Genomic DNA, 27,378 nt, shown 5'->3' with positions numbered 1-27,378 from the left:
TAGTAGTTGTACATAAAGAATTTTTTTTTTTTAATTCTCTTTCCTATTTTCTTTTCTTCAACATTCTTCATTCATCCATTACTATCTAATTTATTTTTCTTATTCTTATTTTTCTTTATTGTAACAAAAAAAAAAATTAGAAGCTGTGCATAAAATGTATTATGAAAATATATATTAGGCACTTTGGTGCCATATGATTGTACTTCTAATAAAATAAAATAACTTAAAAAAAATAGATTGGTTGTAGCTTTCCTCCCAAAGGATTTGCTGTCTGTTTTTGTTCCGCGCCGGGCAAGTGATCTCACGCTGCCTCTGTCTTACCATAGCCAACTTATGGAGCCCAGCAGTACGGGCCCAGCAGCCAGTTCCCCAGTCAGGCTGGGCAGTACCCTGCTGCCAACTCACAGAGGCCCATCACATCACCCACCTACCATGGACAGAGGATGCCAGGCCAGCAAAGCACAGGCCAATATCCGCCTCAGCCTGTCAACATGCCTCAGTATTACAAGGTAACCATTCTTCCGCCGATCTGTCGTTGGTTTGTCTCTGTGCTTGTGTGGAGTTGGGCTTTGACTGTCATTTGCTTGTCTCTTCCAAACCCACCTCCAACAGGCAGAACAGTTCAACGGGCAGAACAGCAGCTTTGCTGGAAGTGGATATACCTACAGTCAAAGTAGCCTGAATGGGGTAAGTACTAGAGAGAGGGATGGCTCTTGTTTATGCAGCTTCTGAATCCAGCTGTGTAGTAACTCAGCGTCTGCCCCCCTTCACCCTCCCCACTCAACCAGAGAATGACTCTCGACACTTGACCTTAGTCCACTCCATTACACAGCGGCTCAAGTGGCGCAGCGGGTAGAGCTGCTGCCTCACAGCTTCAGAGGCCCGGGTTCGATCCTGACCTCCGGTGCTGTCTGTGTGGAGTTTGCATGTACTCACTGTGACCGCGTGGGTTTCCTCCGGGTGCTCCAGTTTCCCCCCCCCCCACACACACATCCCCAAGGGTCAATTGGGTATTAGCCTCTGTAAATTGCCCCTTGTAAACATAACACAGTAAATGATTCAAATGGGATGTAAGATTCGAGTTGTTTGCAACTAGAGTTGTGTACGGTTTGGGTTCATTCTTTAAACTGGCCAACATTGAATTTCATTCAGAGACGCAAGGGACAGAAAATACTGTGGAGCGGTAACTCAGAGGGTCAGCAGCGTCTCTGAGGCTCAAGGGTAGGCAACGGTTTTTGCGGTCGGGATGTCTGAAGAAGGAACCTGACCTGAAACGTGGCCTGCCCATGTCCTCCAGAGATGCTGCCTGGCCCGCTGAGTTACTCCAGCACTTCCTGGGTTTTTTTCCCCCATGTCATTCGGAAATCTGAATTGGGAAGAAGGCAAAGCTGTTTGAGATTTCCATTCATACAACTGGCACCCCAACACACCACAACGCCACACTTCCCACTGAATGACTCTTGCTGGACCTGATTGAGATGTTCCCACTGCCCACCAGGAGCCTTCATTGTCAAACCAGAGACCTGACTTTAGACTAGCCCACCCTGGCAGCCGGAGTTATGGCGCTAGTCCTATGAGTAGCATAGTGGTCAACTCACTGGACTAGCAACCAGAGTTCTGGACCATTGATCCTGAGACTGAGTTCAAATCCCACCATGGCATTTAGTAAACTTAAATTCAATTTAATGCATTTTGTTGTCTCTGTACTGTACACTGACAATGACAATTAAAATTGAATCTGAATCTGAATCTGAGTTAGTGAAAACCAGTGTGAATGTTGGAAAAAAAGACCCCACTGTCTGACCTTCCTCCCTGCTCCAGCTCTCTCCCTGCCACAATATTACACCACCTATTCCAAACACTTGTTGGCTGAAGATTGTAGTACCACCAAATGTAACTGGGCAGCAGGGTGGCACAGCAGTACAATTGCTGCCGCACAGCGCCAGAGACCCGGGTTCAATCCCGAATACGGGCGCTGTCTGTACGGAGTTTGCACGTTCTCCCCGCGACCTGACCGGGTTTTCTCCAAGATCTTCGGTTTCCTCCCACACTCCAAAGACGTGCAGGTTTGTAGGTTAATTGGCTTGGTGTAAATGTAAACATTGTCCCTAGTGGGTGGAGGGTGGTGTTAGTGTGCGGGGATCGCTGGTCGGCGCGGACCCGGTTAGGTTTCCGCGCTGTATCTCTAAACTAAATTTAAAAAACTAAACAGAACAATGAAATTCATACCTGCAGCATCTTAACAGGCCTGCAAACACAATACACTTAGATAACATAAACCAAACAAAATCTGGTCAATTCATAACCCCAATACCTGGTCCTTTGTGGCACCACAGTTGAGGTTAGAGATGTATAGTGTGCAAGGGTCCTGGTGGTTTGGGGACTGGGTTTTTATTCAACCTGGTGGTCACCGTTTTCAGACTCCTGTACCTTCTCCCAGATGATGAATTGGAGAAAGCTGGCCACGTACATCAGCAGTAAACATTGCCAGTCCAGTCATCCCCAACGCCCCTTTGCCCACCCCCAAGACCGCCATTTTAAACCATGTAACCATCACCCATTCAGCCACTCTCACTCTTTCTTGCTGTTTTGTTTTTGAATCACATGTCGACACAAGAAGAGACTAACAGTTTTTATTGAACATAAACTAAATATTTTAAGTTTTTGCATGGTGGTGTTTGCATCTCACTCCATCACTAAACCATCCAGGTAGGTATCGTCATCTTGGGTATATATCTGTAATATTTCCTACGAATCACTGCTGGTGATTTTATTTTTGAAAACCAAAATATATTTTGCATGCTTTTGTTGCTTCTGTCTCTTGACATGTTTCATTCACTGTTGATTATCACTTTTCCGGAGTTCCACTTGTAAATGAATCCATTTTCCCAGTGAGTGTGAGTGTCAACAATGGTTAGAGTGGTTGTCAAGTCCAGGATGAACTATGATCCAGAGACACAAGGAACTGCAGGCGTTGGGATCGTGAGCAAAACACTTAAGTGCTGGAGGACCCCAGCGGGCCAGGCAGCATCTGTGGAGGGAAGAATGAGCAAGTGATGTTTTGGGTCAGGACCCTTCTTCGGGCTGAAGGTGACATTTTGGGTCAGGCTTGAAGAATGGTCTCAACCCAAGACAAGACTCTGTACTTCCCCCCACGGTCTGCCTGATGCACTGAGTTCCTCCAGCACTTTGTGTTTCCCTCATGAACTGTAACACAAAATAGTTGTGATGGATAGACGTGAATGAAGGGACAGCTATAGATTTATTTGTTCGGTAACATTGATCCATCAAGTTGCTCTGCAAGGGTTGGACTTCTAATCGCAGTTCCATATCACTAGATAAAAATTATCTTCGTTTTTCTGCCTAGCATTTGGGACATTTATTTTGGTCTCGTTGAGTTACTGGTACTTTTTGAACCACAGCTTAGATTCCCTGAACATATTCCTTTCCCTCTAACTTGACGAGTATCATTGTTCCCCAATTCATAATCATCCTATTTTTTTTTTAATCCAATTGACATACAGTCTCTCCACATGCACATGCTCTCAACCCAAACATTTTTGCTTTTCATACTCCCATGTTTTTTTTTTTTTAACTCCTTGGACAGTGAACCATATGAGCGAACCACAGCATCGTTCGATGACCACTCTGTGGCTTAGTATGTGGGAATACACTGGCCCGCTCAGAGGGTTCCCTAATGCTTTATCGATGACTTTTTCTAAAGGTTATATCACGTACGGAAAGCAATGACTTTGCTTTAGCTAGGGTTTAACAATGTTGAGAAGAGCACATTTTTTGCAGAACAGTAAACCTGCCAATTCTGTTTTTCATTACTAACCAACACTAATTGGATACCGTCCCATCCTCTTGTGATCGCTGACTGCCTGGTAGTGTCCTCTCTGTCTCTCCATCACAAATGCTGGGAGTGGAAAAGAAACCAAAGTAAGATTACATTGTTCTTACTGACCCTACTCCACACATTAGACAAAAATAAACTGCTTTTAAAAAAATAAAAAAATAAAAAACTTTTTTTGTTAATTAAACAAATAGACGGCTGATATCTGTTCAGTTACATAGCTGACATTTTTCAACCACCTTTGAGTATTAATATTTCCAAAAGAATGTATTGATAGTAATTTTCTAGATGTTTAAACTATTTTTGAAAAAATTGGAGAGGTTGCGATTTCTAGGGTAGGATATTGGGCTGAGTTAAGGGTGATCATAGTCCACAGTGTCTCAACATGAAGGTCTCACCCACTAGGAGACTTTGGCAGATAGGTTTCCCTATCTCCAGGGTTGGGAATGAGTGGAGATGGAGGGGCGACTTTCCTTGAAACATCTCTCATGTTACACGGGTTTCTGGGGATGACATAGGAATGGATCAGGTTTCTTGTGAAATGATGCCCACTCTGATCTTCCAGAGAAGTTCTCACCACCTGTTTGGTTTTAAAAAAAAGATGTTTGTTTGCCCAATGGTAGGAAGATCTCAGTGTAATGGTTGAAGATGGCTCAAGATGGCTCTTATAGAAACTTACAAAATTCTTAAGGGGTTAGACAGGCTAGATGCAGGAAAATTGTTCCCGATGTTGGGGAAGTCCAGAACAAGGGGTCACAGTTTAAGAATAAGGGGGAAATCTTTTAGGACTGAGATGAGAAAAATGTTTTTCACACAGAGAGTGGTGAATCTCTGGAACTCTCTCCCACAGAAGGTAGTTGAGGCCACAGTTCATTGGCTATATTTAAGAGGGAGTTAGATGTGGCCCTTGTGGCTAAAGGGATCAGGGGGTATGGAGAGAAGGCAGGTACGGGATACTGAGTTGGATGATCAGCCATGATCATATTGAATGGTGGTGCAGGCTCGAAGGGCTGAATGGCCTACACCCAGCACCTAATTTCTATGTTTCTAAGATTCAGAGATCAGGGGAAAGTTTCAAAGTGGAGTCGGGGTTGATGTGAAGATCTCATAGCAGAACTTATACAAGAGTCTTCCTGGAGCTCAGAAGCAAGAAACTGAAATGCAGAGGTCTAGATTAAAAAAACTTTGCATGCCCAGGGATTAATTTAGTCAGTTCAAAAACTTTTTTGAAAGATGATTAATTTTTTTTTAACGCCATTCTTCACAATGCAGAAACCATATTGTTGAGCCAACTCCTTAAATGTCGTATCAAAATATTAAGAAATTCCATAGTCAATACTGAAATAGTTCCAATCGTATATTTAGGGTTTGCTGGAATGGTTGGTCTGACTGGCCCAAGAGCAGTCTCAGGCAGTGGAAAGTTGCTAGGTCTGAAGTGTCTCTCCTTTCCAGCTGACTATGTTATAAATGGAGTGTGATTAATGGGAGCGGGACCTCTTTATAATGGATTGTACTGTTAGATACTGGTGGAGGCCTATTGTGGATGAAGGGGGAAAAGGTCCAGTTCCACCCAATACAGTAGCTTACTCTTATGTCTGAACAAAATCAACTATCGACAAGATTTTGGGAACTGCAAAGATTGATCATAGTTTGAGTGGATTAAAATGTGTTAACTTTTCTGCATGTTATGATAATTGACTCCAGCCATGGTGCATGAAAGTGCATGCTATTCCAATGAATCAATACATCTCCCCGTCACTCTTTTCTTTTCTCTTTTAGCCCCCGAGGTCTGTGGCGAGTTACCCACATTCTCCGGTACCGGGAAACCCCACTCCACCTATGACTCCAGGAAGCAGTATCCCGCCGTACCTGTCTCCAAACCAGGACGTTAAGCCTCCATTCCCACCCGACATAAAACCCAACCTGAGCTCCTTGCCGCCACCGCCTCTTCCAAGTGAGTTGGACAACAGCAACGACAAATGCAAAAAGAGTTTTGGCAAGCAATGCAAGAGTTTGCAATGCAGTGGAACTTAACTCTGCAAATCTCACTTCCTTTGTGGTACAACATTGTTCACAACCATTAACCTTTGTACACTGAGGTCAAACCTCAGTGAGAAGTATATTTAGAACCACGATCGCCAGGTGTAACCAATATATGGAACACTTCTCCAAGCAGATGAATAATACATTGGCGTTCAAAGAAATGAGAAAATTTCATTGATCCAGCACAGAGTTTGGGGGTGGCCGATTATATTATGGACTTTTCAATGTTACTCCTATTAATGCATTAATAAACTCGCTGTGTTTGAAAGGGGTCTGAAGGGAAGGTGGTACAATGGCACAGCGGTAGAGTTGCTGCCTCATAGCGCCAGGGACCCGGGTTCGATCCTGACTACGGGAGCTGCATGTGCAAAGTTTGTGTGTTCTCCCTGTGACTGCGTGGGTTTTCTCCGGGTGCTCCGGTTTCCTCCCACACTCCAAAGACATGCAGGTTTGAAGGTCGATTGGTTTCGATAAAATTGCCCCTAGTTTGTTGGATGTGGGACATCGAACTAGTGGTTGGCGCAGACTCGGTGGGCCGTAGGGTCTGTTTCCACGCTAATTCTGCTAATGGTCCAAATCTGCTCCCATAACCTATAAACGTCAAACGCGTGCAACATTATAGATTGCAAAGGAGTGAAGTGTATTGAGGTTGTCGGGATAATTTGTGTAGCTTAGTTTTCCCAGTCTTGGGACATTGGTAATTCTGTGAGACCTCACTCAGCCGAGCCAGCGGGTGATTTGAGCTGGCTCGCGGCTTGATGTGCAAACGGTGACACACTAGTGACCATGCGATTTGCTGTACCACAGATACTAAAGGGAAAGTTGACACTTTCTCTCCCTCTTTGGTCGCAGCTGCCGACGAGCTGCGACTGACCTTCCCAGTGAGGGACGGAGTGGTGTTGGAGCCTTTCCGACTGGAACACAACCTAGCGGTCAGCAACCATGTCTTCCACCTGCGCCAGTCTGTGCACCAGACCCTGATGTGGAGGTGAGTTACAACGCAACAGGGCGCTGGGATAATTTTGGGTGGTGTCAGATTATTGGATGTTACACCTATTAATTTATCAATAAACCCACACTGTGTTTGAAACATAGAAACATAGAAATTAGGTGCAGGAGTAGGCCATTCGGCCCTTCGAGCCTGCACCGCCATTTAATATGATCATGGCTGATCATCCAACTCAGTATCCCGTACCTGCCTTCTCTCCATACCCCCTGATCCCCTTGGCCACAAGGGGCACATCTAACTCCCTCTTAAATATAGCCAATGAACTGGCCTCAACTACCCTCTGTGGCAGAGAGTTCCAGAGATTCACCACTCTCTGCGTGAAAAAAGTTCTCCTCATCTCGGTTTTAAAGGATTTCCCCCTTATCCTTAAGCTGTGACCCCTTGTCCTGGACTTCCCCAACATCGGGAACAATCTTCCTGCATCTAGCCTGTCCAACCCCTTAAGAATTTTGTAAGTTTCTATAAGATCCCCTCTCAATCTCCTAAATTCTAGAGAGTGTAAACCAAGTCTATCCAGTCTTTCTTCATAAGACAGTCCTGACATCCCAGGAATCAGTCTGGTGAACCGTCTCTGCACTCCCTCTATGGCAATAATGTCCTTCCTGAGATTTGGAGACCAAAACTGTACGCAATACTCCAGGTGTGGTCTCGCCAAGACCCTGTACAACTGCAGTAGAACCTCTCTGCTCCTAGACTCAAATCCTCTTGCTATGAAAGCCAACATGCCATTCGCTTTCTTTACTGCCTGCTGCACCTGCATGCCTAGAGGAGCATGAAGGGTCGGTCGGCATGGCTAGGGCGCAGCGCTAGAGTTGCTGCCTTACTGCACCAGGGACCCCGGTTCGATCCTGATTACGGGTGCTGTCTGTGCAGAGTTTGTACCTTCTACCTGTGACTGCGTGGGTTTCCTCCGGGCGCTCCGGTTTCCTCCCACACTCCAAAGACGTGTGGGTTTGAAGGTTAATTAGCTTCAGTAAAATTGCCCCTTGTGTGTAGGATTTGGAATTGGGATAGCATAGAACTAGTGGTGGGCCGAAGGGCCTGTTTCCATACTGATTCTACTCCTGCAACTTGTAAACCTCAAGCCCGTGCAACATTATGGACAACTGCTTGCCCCTTTTCCGGGGTTACGTCCGATTTAAGGAGATATGCGGGGCAAGTTTTTTTACACAGAGAGTAGCGGCGGCCTGGAATGAACTGCCAGGGGTGGTGGTGGAGGCAGATATAATACTAGCGTTTAAGAGGATTTCAAATGGCCACAAGGGTAAGCAGGGAATGGATATGGACACATGCAGGCAGAGGGGATTAGTTTATCTTGGCTTCATGTTCACTGTGGGTTGAAGTGTATGTACCTGTATTGTAGTCCATGTTCCACTTGCATTGACCAGAACAGAACGCTGTGGAGGCCAAGACATTGGATATTTTTAAGACAATGAAAGATACATTGTCGGTGGTCAAGGGTTATGGGGAGAAGGCAGGAGAATGGGGTTTGGAGGGAGAGATAGATCAGCCATGATTGAACAACAGAGTAGACTTACATCAGTCTGAAGAAGGGTTTCAGCCCGAAACGTCGCCTATTTCCTTCGCTCCATAGATGCTGCTGCACCCGCGGAGTTTCTCCAGCATTTTTGTGTACCGACAGAGTAGACATGATGGATGATGGGCCGAATGGCCTAATCCTGCTCCTGTCACAAACTTTTGAACCAATGTCGTCCAATTTCAGGTCTGACCTGGAGCTTCAGTTCAAGTGCTACCACCATGAGGACAGGCAGATGAACACCAACTGGCCAGCGTCCGTGCAGGTCAGTGTGAACGCCACGCCCCTCACCATCGAACGAGGGGACAACAAGACGTCGCACAAGCCCCTGCATCTAAAGCACGTCTGCCAACCAGGGAGGAACACCATCCAGATCACCGTCACCGCCTGTTGCTGTGTAAGTGTGTACATTACTTACGCACCTGTCTTAGAGTCATAGAGTCTAACAGCATGGAAACAGGCCCTTCGGCCCACCTTGCCCACACCGGCCAACATGTCCCATCTATATTGTATTGTATATCTTTATTGTCATTTCCTGAGTATTCACATACCCAGAGGAAACAAAAAAACGTTGCTCAACCAGTGTCCATTCAGTGTACATGAAAAATAAATAGAAATAAAAATACATATATCATGAACAAATTAAACACTCTACTAAACATTCAACAGGCTTTCCGATCGGCAGCGGCACGACAGTGGCTCTGCTGCAGTGTGTCCAGGTTGGTGGTTGGTGCGCGATACTTTGGCAGGGGGCAAAGTCCATTTATCAGTCTTATAGCCTGTGGGAAGAAGCTGAGGAGCATCCTGCTGGTTTTGCAGCTAATGCTCCTGTACCTCTTCCCAGATGGCAGGATGGAGAATATGTGATGCGATGGGTGGTAGGGGTCTTTGATGATGGAGATGGCTCTGCTGATACATCTCTTCCTGTATATGTCCAGCAGGAAAGGGAGTGGAGCACCAATAATCCTGCTGGCGGTCTTCACTATCCTGTCTAGTTGGTGCCGTTCGTGCGCCTTGCAGCTCCCGAACCAGGAAGTGATGCCGTCCCACCTACCAAACTATACTAGTCCCACCTACCAAACCTGCCCTAGGGTTCTTAAAAATAGCGGAGTCAGGGGATATGGGGAGAAGGCAGGAACGGGGTATTGATTGGGGATGATCAGCCATTATCACATTGAATGGCGGTGCTGTCTCGAAGGGCCGAATGGCCTACTCCTGCACCTATTGCCTATTGTCCATTCTCTATCCATGTACCTGGCTTGAAAGTTGCAATAGGACCTGCCTCGACTACCTCCTCTCGTTCCATACACCCACCAACCTCTGATTGAAAGAGTTACCCCTCAAATTGTTATTAAATCCTTCCCCCTTCACCTTAAACCAGTGGCCTCTGGTTCTCGATTGGCTTAGTGTCGGCAAGAGACTCTGTGTGTCTACCCGATCCATTCCTCTCATAATTTAATACCCCTCTATACGAACACCCACTCATCCTCCTGCGCTCCTAGCCTGCTCAACCTCTCCCTGTAGCTCAGGCCCTCTAGTCCCCAATGTACAGTGAAATTATTTATTTACATCTAATACAATAAAATCAGACGGTGCAGTGCTAAGGGGTTGGAGTGACCATCTCTTCTACATCTCGTGAACTTGGTCACCTGCCCATCCAAGACCACAGCAAATTGCCGCGAATTGTCCAAGCAGCCTAGCCCATCACACAAACCAGCCTCCCTTCCATTGACTCCATCTACACCTCACGCTGCCTTGGCAAGGCCAGCAGCATCATCAAGGACCAGTCGCACCCTGGTCACTCACTCATCACCCCTCTCCTGTCAGGCAAAAAGGTACAGAAATGTGAAAACGCACACCTCCAGATTCGGGGACAGTTTCTTCCCAGCTGTTATCAGGCAACTAAACCATCCTACCACAACCAGAGAGCAGTGCTGAACTACTATGGTGACCCTCGAACTATCCTTGATTGGACTTTGCTGGCTTTACCTTGCACTATACGTTATTCCCTTATCATGTATCTGCACACTGTAAATGGCTCGATTGTAATCATGTATTGTCTTTCTGCTGACTGGTTAGCACGCAACAAAAGCTTTTCACTGTACCTCGGTACACGTGACAATAAACTAAACCTGAAATTGATATGGAAAGGGGAAGATTGGAGGTATTGTATATGGGAAAATAAATAAAAGGGTGTCTGTGTCTCCATTCTTCAATGACAGAGTCATTACCCATTTATCACTCCAGCTTACATTAGCATTGTTAGTTGAGGCAGCCTTATATAAATTTCACAAAGTGCAGCTTTGTTTGTTTGGCATTTAGAGGATCCACAAAGCTTAGTATTCAAATAAATAAATGTATCTATTTAATCCCTTGTGCAATATTTGCAAGGAAATATTTATTGCTTGCCACCAATTCCCCTTGAGAGTACTGGTGAGAATATGAGTTCAGTTTATTGTCACGTGTACAGTGAAAAGCTTTTGTTGCATGCTAACCAGTCGGCAGAAAGACAACACATGATTACAATCGAGCCATCCACAGTGTACAAATATATACATGATATAGGGAATAACGTTTAGTGCAATGTAAAGTCCGATCAAAGATAGTCCGAGGGTCTCCAGTGGGGTGGATCGTAGCTCAGGATCTTCCTCTATTGTTGGTAGGATGGTTCACATGTCTGATAAAAGCTGGGAAGAAACAGGTTCACCTCCCTGATAACAGCTGGGAAGAAACTGTCCCTGAATCTGGAGGTGTGCGTTTTCACACTTCTATATTTTTTGGTTTGCTTTGGAATGAATTGCTATCAAAGAGAGCTGGAGTAACTCAACGGGTCAGGCAGCATCTGTGGAGGACATGGATAGGTGACGTTTTGTGTTGGGGACTCTTTACCTCGTGTCTCTGCTGTAGGTATGGATTTATAGTTTATGTATAGTGTCGTCTCTGGGTGAGTTGTCCAGCAACTTGAGGTCACTGTAATTTCTGCTGGAGATGAGACTGGTGCTGTCCTGACCGACCTTGTATGCTGTCTTTTTTGCAGTCGCACCTGTTTGTACTTCAGTTGGTCCACAGACCATCCGTCCGATCCGTCCTCCAAGGCTTGTTGAAGAAGAGGCTGCTACCCGCCGAACATTGCATCACGAAAAGTAGGTCCCTGCAGCTGAGATTCCTGTTCTTGTGAATCAACGACGGGGCTAGTGACAGCTTCACCCGAGTCCACATCGACCACCCACTCACACTGGTAGTTCTATGTTATCCCACTTTCTCATCCACCCCCCACACGCAAGGGGTGATGTATAAAGGTTTAAAATCAACATATGTTAAAAAATGAAACTAATATATAATTTTAAATCAACATATGTTAAAAAATGAAACTAATATATAATTATGCACCCACCATAAAATCAAAAAATGTGAAAATCTAGTACGCATGGTGTCGCAGAATGAAACAGGTGGGATCTGCACAAATAGAAACATAGAAATTAGGTGCAGGAGTAGAGGCCATTCGGCCCTTCGAGCCTGCACCGCCATTCAATATGATCATGGCTGATCATCCAACTCAGTATCCCGTCCCTGCCTTCTCTCCATACCCCCTGATCCCTTTAGCCACAAGGGCCACATCTAACTCCCTCTTCAATATAGCCAATGAACTGTGTGGCCTCAACTACCTTCTGTGGCAGAGAATTCCACAGATTCACCACTCTCTGTGTAAAAAATGATTTTCTCATCTCAGTCCTAAAAGATTTCCCTCTTATCCTTAAACTGTGTGACCCCTTGTTCTGGACTTCCCCAACATCGGGAACAATCTTCCTGCATCCAGCCTGTCCAACCCCTTAAGAATTTTGTAAGTTTCTATAAGATCCCCCCTCAATCTTCTAAATTCCAGCGAGTACAAGCCGAGTCTATCCAGTCTTTCTTCATATGAAAGTCCTGACATCCCAGGAATCAGTCTGGTGAACCTTCTCTGTACTCCCTCTATTGCAAGAATGTCTTTCCTCGGATTAGGAGACCAAAACTGCACCCTGTTCAGTATCAGGAACCTTTCTTTTTTTTTTTTAATTTAATACAGACTCCATTTTCACATCAGCATGCATTCTCTATATCTATTTGTTAAAACACACACCCTGACACAGGGTAATCTCAGCCTCGTACACCTGACTGAAGAATCGTTTGGTTTACAGATACAGCACGGAAACAGGCCCTTTGGCCCGCTGAGTCCATGCCGTCCAGTCACATTAGTTCTATGCTATTGAAAAGGTTCACCTTAAAAATAGACAAAGTACAAATTCTTAAGACCATACATAGCATTCATTTTAACGTCTGTGATGGGTGTGGACCTAGAGACCCAGAGGCAACAGTTTTACATCTGAGTACACCAGCAGCACACACACAGAAATACCAGAAAACAGGGATTAATATACCTACAGACTTAATACCAATTGCATGAGGTTATGTGTCTTCTGTGTGTATTTTTAACTTGACTTGACTTGACTCTGAACAACCGCACAAGAGTTCCTATGTGTGTGTAAGCACAAATGGCAAATAAAGTTTTTGACCTTTGACCTTTGACCCAATGTACCAGGAACCATCGGCCACCTCCAAATATGGAGTTGTTTTTCACTCTTGGCCAAAGGCCAGTCATCCCAATGGCATCCACTGGCCCCTTCTTATCTGATTAAGCTCTTCAACTTACATTAAAAAAACTTATAAGAGAGCGGTGAACTATTCAACTTGCGTTAAAAAAAAAACCTTGTCATGATGATTTTGGCCAAATCCCATCGTGCAACACAATTGGCTTTTTACAACAGGAAAGCCTAAATATGACAACAATCGATTCCCACGAGCATGCGACTCCATGCGGCAAGCGCGACTTAAAGGGCCGGTCCCACCAGCATGCGACTCCATGCGGCAAGCGCGACCTAAAGGGCCGGTCCCACCAGCATGCGACTCCATGCGGCAAGCTAACGTGGTTGCTTGAGCCATACGGCCTCACAGGGGCCGGTCCCACTTCGATTGCCAGAGCTATATGGTGTTGTGCAGAGCTGGTCCCGACATCGCGCGGGGCTCTGAAAACGGATCGTGTTTAAAGATTTCACGCTACGACGGCCTGCCGGCCCGCAGGCGCATGCTGGTGGTACTGGCCCTTTATGTCACGCTTGCCGCATGCAGGTCGCATGCTCGTGGGACAGGCCCTTAACTCTTTCACTATCCCACTTTCTCACCCACTCCCTACCAATGAGGGGCAATTTACAGAGACGGACAATTAACCTACGAACCTGCACGCCTTTGGGATGTGGGTAGAAACGCAAGCGGTCATGGGAAGAACGTGCAAACCCCACACAAATAGCACTCGAGGTCAGGATCGAACCCGGGTCACTGGCGCTGTGAGGTAGCGGCTTTAACCGCTGCGCCACCGTGCCGCCCTGGTGAAACAACACTCGAGGGTTATCGTGGTTTTTGGAGAGACTCCCACATCAGGATGGGCTTCGAGAGCTGTTGCACTGAATTGAAAAATGACTCCTGGAATCTCTGGGCGTTGGTTGGTCGGCTAAGCTAGATGTGAGGGAGTATTGTGAGTGGGCCTGTGCCTGGCACCATAGTTAACCCCTTGCCTTCCGTCTCGTTCACCAGTAAAGAGGAACTTCAGCAGCGTGGCAGCATCCTCTGGTGGGGCCACATTGAATGGGGAGGATGGAGTGGAGCAGACGGCCATCAAGGTGTCTCTGAAGTGTCCCATCACCTTCAGGAGAATTCAACTTCCAGCAAGAGGCCATGATTGTAAACATGTACAGGTAACCAAACTCACCTCTTGCCCTTTGGTGTCTGTGTGTGTGTTGAAAGGAGGTTTTAGCCAGGGATCGACTTCTACCATAGAGGGAGTGTAGAGACGGTTCACCAGACTGATTCCTGGGATGTCAGGACTGTCTTATGAAGAAAGACTGGATAGACTTGGTTTATACTCTCTAGAATTTAGGAGATTGAGAGGGGATCTTATAGAAACTTACAAAATTCTTTAAGGGGTTGGACAGGCTAGATGCAGGAAGATTGTTCCCGATGTTGGGGAAGTCCAGGACAAGGGGTCACAGCTTAAGGATAAGGGGGAAATCCTTTAAAACCGAGATGAGAAGAACTTTTTTCACACAGAGAGTGGTTAATCTCTGGAACTCTCTGCCACAGAGGGTAGTTGAGGCCAGTTCATTGGCTATATTTAAGAGGGAGTTAGATGTGGCCCTTGTGGCTAAAGGGATCAGGGGGTATGGAGAGAAGGCAGGTACGGGATACTGAGTTGGATGATCAGCCATGATCATATTGAATGGCGGTGCAGGCTCGAAGGGCCGAATGGCCTACTCCTGCACCTAATTTCTATGTTTCTATGTTACCAGCACAATCCTATTTGTAAGTGTTTTAATTTAGTTTCGAGATACAGCGTGGAAGCAGGCCCACCGTGTCGGCGCCGACCAGTGATCCCGCACACTAACACTGTCCTACACACACTAGGGACAATTGTTTACATTTACAAAGCCAATTAACATACAACCCGTACGTCTTTGGAGTGTGGGAGGAAACCGAAGATCTCGGATAAAATGCACACAGATCACGGGGAGAACGTACAAATTCCATACAGACAACTCCCGTAGTCAGGATCGAACCCGAGTCTCTGGCGCTGTGAGGCTGCAACTCTCCCCGATGCACCACTGTTTGTTTAATGATTAAAGGAAGGACTGAAAATAAGCTTTATCATTTTAAACATGAACTTGTGGTTGTAGTTTGACTACGTGGAAGCTATAGTACGAAAGACCTGCTGATGGGCTTAGCATGGTTAATGTTCCAGACACTGTACCAAGCTAGAATACATAGAACGTATAACAGTACAGCAACATGCCTTTGGTCCACCATAGCTGTGCCCAACATAAGGCCAGATTAATTGGGCATTCTCCATTGAGTTTTTTTGCATTATTATGGTTTATTTCTGTATGTGTGTGCGTGTGCATGTGTGTGTGCGCGTGTGTGTGTATGTGTGCGTGTGTGTGTGTATGTGTGCGTGTATGCGTGTGTGTGTGTGTGTGTGTGTGTGTGTGTGTGTGTGTGTTTGTGTGTGTGTGTGTATGTGTGCATGCATGTGTGTGTACATATGTATGCGCGTGTGTCTGGCATGTGTGCATGCGTGTGTGCGAGTGTTTGTGTGTGTGCGTGCGTGTATGTGTGTGCGTGTGTGTGTGTGTGTGCGTGTGTGTGTTTGTGCATGTGTGTGCGTGCGTGCGCATGCACACTCAAACATACACATCAAAACAATGACCAAAAAAAACCCAAAAAAACACTATGGAGAAAACTATATATATATATATATATATAGATACACACACTGGTTTTATTTTTTTGTTTACTATAGAAACAGAAAATAGGTGCAGGAGTAGGCCATTCGGCCCTTCGAGCCAGCACCACCATTCAATGTGATCATGGCTGATCATCCCCAATCAGTACCCCGTTCCTGCCTTCTCCCCGTATCCCTTGATTCTGTTAGCCCTAAGAGCTATGTCTAACTGTTGTTAGTCTGTTCTTCTTCATAGGCCCCTTTGGGTGATGGCTGACCATGGGTGTCTCCAGGGTTGGAGGACTCCAGTCGTGTTAGACTGTATATATAGTGAACTATGATCACATATTCTGTTGTGCTGCACAAGTTAGAATGTTATTGTTCTACCTGGTACTTGTGGCAATGAAACACCCTGACTCTTGGCCCTTGTGTTCCCCTGCCACCACAGTGCTTTGATTTGGAATCATACCTACAGCTGAACTGTGAGAGAGGAACCTGGCGATGTCCTGTATGCAAGTAAGTGACGTTACTTTGGTGAACCTTGAGAAATGTTCGCCATTGCCCATGGGCGTTGCTCTGGGGTGGTGTTACCAGTGTCACCATGTTGTATTTAATCCTGGGGCATAATGGGACCCGACATTACAGTCCTGTGAGCTACATTTGTTTCTTAAATCATCCCTTAAAATGCAATGTTAGTGTCGGTCCAGTGTCAGCTGATTGCTGTCAATGGTCACAATTATTCAGATTCAGATTCAGATTCAATTTTAATTGTCATTGTCAGTGTACAGTACAGAGACAATAAAATGCATTTAGCATCTCCCTGGAAGAGCAACATAGCAAACGATTTGAATAAATAATAATAAGTGTCCGGGGTTGGGTGGTGATTGGCAGTCACCGAGGTACGTTGTTTAGTAGAGTGACAGCCGCCGGAAAGAGGCTGTTCCTCGACCTGCTGGTTCGGCAACGGAGAGACCTGTAGCGCCTCCCGGATGGTAGGAGGGTAAACAGTCCATGGTTGGGGTGAGAGCAGTCCTTGGCGATGCTGAGCGCCCTCCGCAGACAGCGCTTGCTTTGGGCAGACTCAATGGAGGGGAGCGAGGAACCGGTGATGCGTTGGGCAATTTTCACCACCCTCTGCAATGCCTTCCGGTCGGAGACAGAGCAGTTGCCATACCATACTGTGATGCAGTTGGTAAGGATGCTCTCGATGGTGATTATAGACCTCCCATTGTGATTATAGGACTCTCACTGTTCAGAGATGCAACGCTGAGGCTCTATAAGGCACTGGTCAGGCCGCATTTTGAGTACTGTGAGCAAATTTGGGCCCCATATCGGAGGAAGGGTGTCCTGGCTCTGGGGAGGGTCCAGAGGATGTTTACAAGAATGTTTCCAGGAATGAGTGGGTTAGCATATGATGAGCGTTTGTCGGCACTGGGCCTGTACTCGCTGGAGTTTAGAAGGTTGAGGGGGGACCTCATTGAAACTTACTGAATAATGAAAGGCCTGGATAGAGTGGATGTGGAGAGGATGATTCCACTAGTGGGAGAGTCTAGGACCAGAGGTCACAGCCTCAGAATTAAAGGGCCCTGTTTTAGAAAGGAGGTGAGTGGGAACTACTTGATTTGTGGAACTCATTGCCACAGAGGGCTGTGTTATCCCACTTTCTCACCACCTCCAACACACGATAGGCAATTCTACAGAGGCCAATTAACCTGACAACCTATTAACGGACGTCGTTAAGGTGCGAGGCGAAAATGGGCGCCTGGAACAACTCCCCCTCCCCCCATCACAGGGAGAACATGCAAACTCCACACAGACAGCACACGAGTTCAGGATCGAACCCGGTTCTCTGGTTGCGCCACTGTGCCACCCTAATTAATCTCTCACTAATGTATTTTGTGTGTTCTGTAGCTTTTTATTGGTACTATTGTACGGCAAATGAAATTCCTCGTATTTTGCAAAATATACTTGGCTAGTATAGTATGATTCTGATTTACTCAAAACTTGTGAAAGTTCCTCCTTTTCAGCTATGTATTTAATTCGCCTACCTCCTCTGGCAGCTTGTTCCATACACCCACTGCCATCTGTGTGGAAAATGTTACCACTCAGGTTCCTATTAAATCTTCCCCCCACCATCATTTTAAATCTATGCCCTCTAGTTCTCGATTCCCCTACTCTGGGCAAGAGACTCTGTGTGCGTCTATTCGTCTCATGATTTTTTTACTTCCAAATTTAAATTCCCCAGCTAGATCAATGTCAGCAGTGAGTCCCATCACGTAAAATGTTTCTGTGCCCATTCTATCTACTGATCGTAAGCTGGGGATGCTCTAACAATGGAACCAATTTCTCCCATTCCCCCAACCCCTCTCAATATTTGGTGGGGAACCATCCAATGATTGCAGAAAATATCGTAACAGAATAATGATTCTGCTTTCAAAGAGTCATTAATAATATTCTTTTCACTCACTGCAGTAAAACAGCACTCCTGGAAGGTCTTGAAGTGGATCAATATATGTGGAGCATCCTTTCCAATATCCAAAAGTAAGTTTGATCTCGATTCCTTGCATTTCTTGCAACCTGTGGGTATTTAGATAAGTGTAAACAAATGTGCATGCGTTTTGTGTTAATAAATTAAAATTCTGAAATTGAGGAGAAGATTTTTCCCAAAGAACTTTTATTTTTACGAGGATGTTTCCGTAACCGGCTTCCGTCTCCGCACTAGTATCTTTGCTCCGCTACTGGATCTTTGGTGCGGAGACGGAAGCCGGTTACGGAAATGGGGCCGAAAATTACCCCATGAATCTGCCCATGACCGTTCCACGTCATTTTTCGCCGAGTGGACTATCTTGCTCGCTATAGGATCGTTGGCTCGACTGACGAGGGTTCGATCTATGTGGGTCAACCACCAGATGGCACCACAATGCAAGCAAAACCTTTACACTGTATCTTGGTACAGGCAACAATAATAGACCGGAATACACCTAGCATGAAATGGCTATTGTTTACTCGATAAGACATCATTTTACGACCCAAATAGAAACATATATTTTAATATTTGGGTATCGCTACAGATTAGATTAGATTAGATCCTTTATTTGTCATTCAGACCTTTCGGTCTGAACGAAATGTCGTTGCCTGCAGCCATACATATAATAATAAATAACAAAACACACAGTAAACACAAATTAACATCCACCACAGTGAGTTCACCAGGCACCTCCTCACTGTGATGGAGGCAAAAGTCTTAAAGTTCCCTCCACATTTTCCCTCTGCGTTTGTTAAATCCTGTTTGTTTTTGGTTCCCGCCTCAGCTCTGAATTTGAAGAGGTCACCATTGACCCAACGTGCAGCTGGAGGCCAGTTCCACTCAAGTCCGACATTCACATCAAGGATGACCCCGATGGTCCTCTGTCCAAGAGGTTTAAGACAATGAGCCCCAGCCAGATGATAATGCCCAATGTGATAGAGATGATCGTGGCCCTTGGACCGGGTCCGTCGCCCTACCCATCCCTACCTCCGCCACCAGGAGGCAACAGCGGCAATGAGTACGGCAATCCGGGTAAGTCTGGACTAGATTAGTGATACCAGGCGTAAACAGGACCATCGGCCAGCGATCCCCGCCCGCCAACACTCTCCTACACACACTAGGGACAATTTACATTTATACCAAAGCCAATTAACATGCAAGGCTGTACGTTTGGAGTGTGGGAGGAAACCGGAGCACCCGGAGAAAGGCCACGTGGTCACGGGAAGAACGTACAAACTCCGTGCAGATAAGCGCCCGTAGTCAGGATCGAACCCGGGTCTCCGGCGCTGTTACGCTAACGAAACTGTACCGCTGCGCCACTGTGCCAAGATACGGCATGGAAACAGGCCCTTCGACCCACCGAGCCCATGTTATCCCACTTTCGCATCCACTCCCTGCACACCGCGGACAATATAGAATTCACAGCGGGCGATTCACCTGCGAACCTGCACGTCTTTGGGATGTGGGAGGAAACCGGAGCACCCACACGGTCACCCGGAGAACGTGCAAACTCCACACAGACAGCACCCAAAGCCAGGATGGAACCCGGGTCTCTAAACTCCGCCACAGTGCCGCCTTTAAGTTTTACAATAACGTTAAAATTTCCTCCCCATCCATACATATCATCAGCATTGCGTTTCTCCAGCTTGCTGGGGTATTGAAAAAAGCTGTTGTGAAGAGATCCTTTTATTTTAAGTTCTTTTTAGCCCGGGTATTTGTGCAATTTTTTAATTTTTCATTCTGCCGGTTAATATGTGTCTTTTGTACGTGTCAAAGCATTAGTATGAGTGTATTTTGATTGTTGACATCTTGTATCCCTGTATCAGATAGAGAAATGAGCATTAGAGACCAGCCCCGTGAATCCCTGGCTGAGATCCTAGACTTATATCCTACCTTTGATAGCCAAAAACTCAAACAGCAGATTAGACACAAGAAGCTGGAGTAAATCAGTGGGTCAGGCAGCATCTCTGGAGAAAAGGAATAGGTGACGTTTTGGGTCGAGACCCTTCTTCTGACTTCAGGCCCGAAACACCACCCATTCCTCTCCTCCAGAGATGTAGATCTGTCCCGCTGAGTTACTCCAGCTTTTTGTTTCTATCTTCAGTTTAAACCAGCATCTGCATTTCCTTCCGACAAAGATTCTGCGCACTCTCCATCAGGGAAATTGCAAGCCACTACAAAGGGCAACATAGTCTGAGTTACAAAATGATTTGAAGGAGTATTCACACTCTGGCGTGTCGATCAGAGACCTCTGACGATGGGGACGAAATTCAATTCCATCCAAGAAAAAAAAACCGTAGCTTCCTTTGAGTAAAGAGAGTGGGATAAGAACTGGAATTGGTGTTTTTTGCAAATCTACGGGAAAGATCGAGAAATTGGTGTAACTCTTCAAGGTGACTGTGAACTGAACAGTGTTACATGAACCCATTCAATTTGGTCACCCTCTTAATTAGTTTACAATGGTATGGAGTTGCAAAGGGGAGAAAGGAGCATATGATTTGAAGAAGGGTTTCAGCCCAAAACGTTGCCTATTTCCTTCGCTCCATAGATGCTGCTGCACCCGCTGAGTTTCTCCAGCATTTTTGTGTACCATATGATTTGGATCGATGGGCCGAATGGCCTTCTCCTGCACTTATTGTCTATTGTCTATTCTCCCGTGCTATTGGAGGGGACTTGCTGTGTGAGATGCACCTTGTGCACTGAGTCCTGCCAGGATGCAGATTATTGGAGAATCCGGACTTGTTTAATAACACTGTCGTCATCCTCCCCCCCCTAAAGGTAACACTTACCCCAGCCACGGGAACTTTGATTTCCCACACGGCAACCCTACTGGTGCTTCAATGAACGACTTCATGCACGGGCCTCAGTTATCACACCCACCAGACATGCCCAACAGCCTTATGACTCCTGACAAGCCACTCAGCCACTCCATGCCTGACCAGGTAAGTGGAGCCTTCTGTGTGTGTGTCTCTCCCTGTGTTGCATCTGCAGTGGCGATACATTCAGCCTGCGAGGTGACCAGGGAGGGTGGGGGAGGGGGGGGGTGGGGGGGCGATGATGAAGAAGCGGGTGGGCTGGGGGGGGGGGCTGTATCTATTTTTTTACAACTGTTCCAGACTGCTATCAATACCAACACAGGACAGAATTATAGAGAGCAGATTAGAATTGTGTAGCCAGGACAGTGAGAGACACAGCTAAAATCCTTCCTAACTAATTCCCTGCCAAGATTCCTGCCTTTATAGAGTCACAGTGTGGAAACAGGCCCTTCAGCCCAACTCGCCCACACCGGCCAACAATGTCCCAGTTACACTAGTCCCACTTGCCTGCGCTTGGTCCATATCCCTCCAAACCAGTCCTATCCATGTACCTGTCTGTTTGTGTTTGAGTTTGCAGTGCGGCTTGGAATGTTTCTATACAGCACTGACATTTTTCACCTGCTTTGCTTTATTTCCTCTCCATACAAATCTGGTCTGCTTATGTATGTGTTTATTTCACTGTAACGCCACTGGACCAACGAGGAATAGCAGAGCAATTTGCACTTTATGTTGTCTAGATGGTGCAAGCATCCCATTGCTTTGTCACTCTTGGGAGACACTAAGGCAGGGAGGGGGGGGGCGTGAGCTGGTGGCCACATCCGCAAATCAGTTTATCTTTATTGTCACGTCTACCGAGGTACAATGAAAAGCAAATGTAAGTTTTGCAACATACGAGGAATTTCATCGGCCAGGTCAGTCATAAAATTAAAAGCAACAGGTCACTCAAAAAACCCCACGTTTTAAGATGAACATCCACCACAGTGACTCCGACACATTCCTCACTGTGATGGAAGGCGAAATATAGTTCGAGTCTCTTAGAAACATAGAAATATAGAAATTAGGTGCAGGAGTAGGCCATTCGGCCCTTCGAGCCTGCACCGCCATTTAATATGATCATGGCTGATCATCCAACTCAGTATCCCGTACCTGCCTTTTCTCCATACCCCCTGATCCCCTTGGCCACAAGGGCCACATCTAACTCCCTCTTAAATATAGCCAATGAACTGGCCCCAACTACCCTCTGTGGCAGAGAGTTCCAGAGATTCACCACTCTCTGTGTGAAAAAAAGTTCTCCTCATCTCGGTTTTAAAGGATTTCCCCCTTATCCTTAAGCTGTGACCCCTTGTCCTGGACTTCCCCAACATCGGGAACAATCTTCCTGCATCTAGCCTGTCCAACCCCTTAAGAATTTTGTAAGTTTCTATAAGAAACTTACAAATTCTATAAGAATCTTCCTTTTGTTCTTCCTCGGTTGTGGGCCTCGAGCCTCCGTTAACGGGATGATATTGACTCCCGGAGCCGGCGGCGTTCGGGCCCTCTGCGTCGAGGCGATCAAGCTCCCGCACTGGGGGGGATATCAGCTCCCCCGCGCCGGGCGATCAAACCTCGCGTCGGGGCTGGTCGAACATTCCGCGACGTTGGAGCACCCGACTAGGCCTCACCCGAGACTGCGAGCCCTTGTTGCTAAGTCCGCGGTGGGAGCGATCCCAGACAAGGGATCCGCTCCGACGTTAAGTCCGCGCCCCGCGGTGGGGCTCATGACAGTCCGAGGAGGCCTCCGGCTCCATCGATGGTAGGCCGCAGATCCCGGAAAATGTGATCCGAAAATTGATCACATCTCCGGGAAGGTAAGGGCTTGAAAAAAAAAATCCTCCCCCCCCCACATAAAACAAACCGAAGAACATTGAAACAAACTTTTAACGCAGTAAAAAATAACAAAAAGAAAGAAAATATGAACAGACTGTCGGCAGGGCAGCCATCTCCCCTTTGCCACTGGTGGTCTCTGGATACTTTCAAGAGAGAGCTAGATAGGGCTCTTAAAAATAGCGGAGTCAGGGGATATGGGGAGAAGGCAGGAACGGGGTACTGATTGGGGATGATCAGCCATTGAATGGCGGTGCTGGCTGGAAGGGCCGAATGGCCTACTGCTACACCTGTTGTCTATTGTATTGAGTTGTACCATGCGTTGGACTTGATTTCATTGAATGTTTGTGTTTTTTTGTTCATTGTTTGCAGCTTATTCCAGAATTCACAAATCCAGATGAGCTGCTGTCCTATCTCGGCCCTCCCGACCTGCCCAGCAACAGCAACGATGACCTTCTCTCTCTCTTTGAGACCAACTGAGAGCCCGTACCTTCGTCCATCCATCCGTCCTTGCCACGTGAGGCGCTCGAGAAGTCAGACACCCTTTTCTGCAAGAGTTCGCACACTAGATGAAACGGTGCACTACAGGCTTCTATTCCTTCCGGAATGATCTTCATACACACTTCCAAAGACTGCGAGCAGTGTGGGGTGAGGGGGGCGGGAAGGAAACTTCTCGGGACCGCACAGCAGCTTCACCGTTCTTCATCATCATTTTAAAAAAAACCTCGTATCAAACCAGTCTTGAGAGCAAGTAGGAAGAATCCCCATCGCCCGGTGCTAAATTTGAGAAAGCACCATGAGGAAGAATTCACCTTGTAGGCCAGTCCCCATTATGTTCTCCACCTCCAACACACCCCACCCTTATCTCCTCATCCCATCTCTCACCCAGCTAACTCTTCCACACAGCGGGACCCATGAGAGGAGCAGATGAACTAAGGAGTAACAGGCATCAAGTATTCAGGTCTGAATGCAACCTCAAAGCACAATACCACTGACCTGGATATCAAATTGGGAAAACAGTGACTTCCCCAGCCGACAAGTCTTCTGATTTTACCTGTACAGAGTTTCCCCTCCCCTCCCCCCCTTTCCTTTCTTTTTCCTTGTTCGGCAATGTAAGGGACAGCTGACAGCCTGCAAGTTGCAATGCTGTCCTGAAGTGACTCGCTGATACATTCTGCCAAGCCAGCATTCTGTCCTTCCGAAGAGGATGGAGTGGGGGGGGGGGCAGATCTCGGTCTTCTACAGATGGCCTGCGGCAGCAACGACAAGCCCCTGGACGAACTCTAGTGAGAAACAAGCTGGTTGATCCAGACCAGGTCCATTGGCAGACTGTTGGCCGTCTGTGCCTGAAGGCATCGGAGGCATTTTCCTGGTTTGTGCTTTCCCTTAAAACACGAGGTCCTCTTCTTGCCAGCTGGGGATTTGAACCCAGATAGAAATCGTGTCGTGGCGAGGAATCACCTCCTGCCTCGCGCCACTGAACGCTGCCCACTTTTGCCGTTGCAAGCCACCACGTTATGTGCATGAACTCCCCCGGGGCCTCGTTCTGGCCCGGCGTACCTTTCTCAAAAACAGTGTTGTACAGTAATTGTCTGACAAGAAGGGGGAAAAAAATCTGCATGTATGCGCCACAACATGCATGCAGTCCATCCGCAGTCTGTCCACCAATGCAGCAGCCCGCTCCCGCAAATTACATGCATTTAGAACCCGCGACACTATAACTGCTGCAATGTTGCCAGTGTCTGGGGAATTTGTTGCATTTCCAGATAGTTGTTATGTTTTGTTTTTTAAATTCATTTTTTTATTCTTATCGAGCTGATTTGTTTTTGTCTTCAACTTCAAGTTTGCTGCCGGAAGCTTGGACTTTCATCACCAAAGTCACATTTTGTTGTATTGATTTTTTTTTTTTTTTGTACTCACCGCACGTCTTGCTCCTCCTCGAAGAAGAGGCATCCTGATCCATTCGTTACCTGCTTAGTAATGTGTGCTAGTTATAAGTACTCTCCTGTAGATATTAAAATGAATGACTATTTGCCTTTGCTAGTTGCAGTTTCGAATCTGTAATCTTCACTTAGAGAGTTGCCATCTGAGGTTTTCCCCCCTTTCTCATGCAAAAGACAATATTCAATGTTTTAAACTGGTTACTTTAAAACGCGATTGTAAATACCTTTGTGAATATTTTAGACTCGTCTTTGATAATATTCAACATTTTCCCGTGACCAGGAATACTTGTCTTTTCCTGTGATCTTTAAATTGTGGTCCTGTTTTCAAAGAACATTCTTCCCCAGTGAAACATTATCCCTGCAAACATGCGAGAAAAATGTACAACCCCTTTCGTGCCCTCCTACTTATTAAGCCTGTTCAATGTAAGTAGAGGAAGGAAGACATCACTAGTACAATCTAGCTGGCTTCTGTTAAACGAGTGACGTGTTTCATTTGCTGGGATTATTAGCGGTTTTTATTATGTTTACTTTTTTGCGTTCTTTTCAACTGGAAGAATGATTGCTAAATGCCATCTCCTGTTGGCCTACTTATTAAATGTGGAAAGCGTATGACAGACTGTGTAACTTAAAGGTACTTTGCAGGAATTCATACTGCTAAACGTGTCGATGGGCAAGGTGTACTGACAGAGGGAGGGAAGTGAAAATGATTTTAAACATATGACGGTCATGTAATTGGGTTTTGAATCGGACGTGAAGATTCTTGGCAGATTGGAGTAGAATTGTTGATAAATATCCCATCTTTATACCATGAGACATCATTGTGAGTGCCCAGATTATAAATCTACATCAGCCCTAGATGGTTACATGTGGAACTGTATCAACATCTAGCGACGAGTGTAAATGCTTGAGATACCTGTTTCCCCTTGTGATGGGCTTGAGTTGGCATGGCAGGAAGAAAACATTCCCTGCCCATTTCCTTTTGTCCTGGCTTCTGTGTGTGTGTATGTGTGTGTGTGACTGTGTGTGTGTGACTGTGTGTGTGTGCGTGCGTGTGTGCGTGTGTGACTGTGTGTGTGTGTGTGTGTGTGTGTGTGTGTGTGTGTGTGTGTGTGTGTGTGTGTGTGTGTGGACATGATGCAACTACTTTCTGCATTTCCCATTTCAATCCCCCCCCCCCCCCCCCCCCCTCCCCATTTTAAGAGCAGCCAGTCTCTCGGTCTGGTAGGGTACTGGTAGGAACCTGGTTATTTGAAACGGCTGCAACAAACCATCCAGGATGAGTTAAAGAGTTTCCAGTGACAGGCAATGCACTGCCAATGATTTTTTTTTTTTTTCCTGAAAAAAAAATTCTAACATGTTGTAATGTTATTTTAAAACAAAAAAAAAAAAAAAAAAAAAACCGGCTGGTGACTGAGCACAGGCATGTTTGGTGTTGATTATTTTTTATTAAAAGCTGTTCCACGTGCGTGATCTCCATGGTTCTACAACTCTCACTGTTGGCGATCTTCGGGGCCCTGCTTGGACTTCGGCAAGGACATACAGCGACGGAGAGCATAATTCATAGCCGGGTCTGAGGGAACATGTGTACATATGTAAATGATAAAGGGAGATGTGTTCAATGTAAAGAGAAGTACATTCGCTTTCCTGAAATGTGCATTGTTGCAACCACCTTGCAATCCATCCGAAGTGACTGTGTGGGAAAAGAATACTGTTTGTTATCTTACGTGAAGACTTTGTGTTCATTCAGCTCTGTAACATACTCTGACCCTTCAGATGAAACCTTTGTTTTACCTACGTGTAATATCTAGCTTCAGTGTATTATCTAGTAGATCACCTGCATATTTTTAAGGTGCTACAAAATTAATGAAGAAAAAATGAGGGGGGGTTAAAATAAAAAAAACACGATTGTAACCAAATTCATAGTTTGTACAATTTTTGATATGGTGATCATTCAACAGTTCAAAAAAGGTACAACCTCCCGTCACTTGCAAAAATGGCCATTTTTTTCCCTGTTTGTACATTGTTTGTACAATCCAATCATTTCATATTTCAAACCTGATCAGAAAACTAATTGTGATTTTTAGTCTTGCAAACTGTATGTAGCTAGATAATGTGACAACCTAATATTTATCTAATAAATATGTATTCAGATGAAACTGTGTACAACTGTTTTAATTTTCATAACGCAACAGGACTCTGCGATAGATTTGGTTTAGTTTGGCTTATTGTCACGGTGAAAGTAATGTGTTACGTGCTAACCAGTCAGCGGAAAGACAATACATGATTACAATCAAGCCATTCACAGTCTTTAGTATTTTGGTTTAGAGGTACAGGATGGAAACAGGCCCTTCGGCCCCTCCAAGTCCATGCCGACCATTCACTCTCATGTATGATCTGTTCATGCTAGTTCCCCAGTGTCCACTCCTGACACACTAGGGGAGATTTTACAGAGATCAGTTAACCTACGAACCCGCA

The 27,378-nt window shown here is 46.0% G+C and overlaps 1 protein-coding gene across 9 annotated transcripts in view; it reads left to right on the top strand.

The window, feature by feature from the left end:
- Nucleotides 1-27,059, top strand: part of zmiz1a (zinc finger, MIZ-type containing 1a) — a 277,790-nt gene extending 250,731 nt beyond the window's left edge. For 5 of the 9 annotated variants that reach the window (XM_055661643.1, XM_055661641.1, XM_055661640.1 and 2 more), the window contains 13 exons: nucleotides 327-509; nucleotides 613-687; nucleotides 3,892-3,942; nucleotides 5,636-5,810; nucleotides 6,707-6,887; nucleotides 8,632-8,842; nucleotides 11,483-11,588; nucleotides 14,074-14,234; nucleotides 16,203-16,270; nucleotides 18,227-18,295; nucleotides 19,066-19,313; nucleotides 21,060-21,223; nucleotides 23,333-27,059. In XM_055661643.1, the coding sequence (XP_055517618.1) occupies nucleotides 327-509; nucleotides 613-687; nucleotides 3,892-3,942; nucleotides 5,636-5,810; nucleotides 6,707-6,887; nucleotides 8,632-8,842; nucleotides 11,483-11,588; nucleotides 14,074-14,234; nucleotides 16,203-16,270; nucleotides 18,227-18,295; nucleotides 19,066-19,313; nucleotides 21,060-21,223; nucleotides 23,333-23,440 (1,800 nt within the window). In that variant the 3' untranslated portion in view covers nucleotides 23,441-27,059. The remainder of the gene's footprint in view (nucleotides 1-326; nucleotides 510-612; nucleotides 688-3,891; nucleotides 3,943-5,635; nucleotides 5,811-6,706; nucleotides 6,888-8,631; nucleotides 8,843-11,482; nucleotides 11,589-14,073; nucleotides 14,235-16,202; nucleotides 16,271-18,226; nucleotides 18,296-19,065; nucleotides 19,314-21,059; nucleotides 21,224-23,332) is intronic. The other 4 variants (XM_055661647.1, XM_055661646.1, XM_055661644.1 and 1 more) reach the window with 3 other exon arrangements.
- Nucleotides 27,060-27,378: the final 319 nt, after the last annotated feature.

This window comes from Leucoraja erinacea, chromosome 34, assembly GCF_028641065.1.
Source record: "Leucoraja erinacea ecotype New England chromosome 34, Leri_hhj_1, whole genome shotgun sequence".
NCBI classification, from domain to species: domain Eukaryota; kingdom Metazoa; phylum Chordata; class Chondrichthyes; order Rajiformes; family Rajidae; genus Leucoraja; species Leucoraja erinaceus.
Note: the sequence above shows the minus strand (reverse complement) of the source record. Positions and strands in the feature narration are given on the sequence as shown.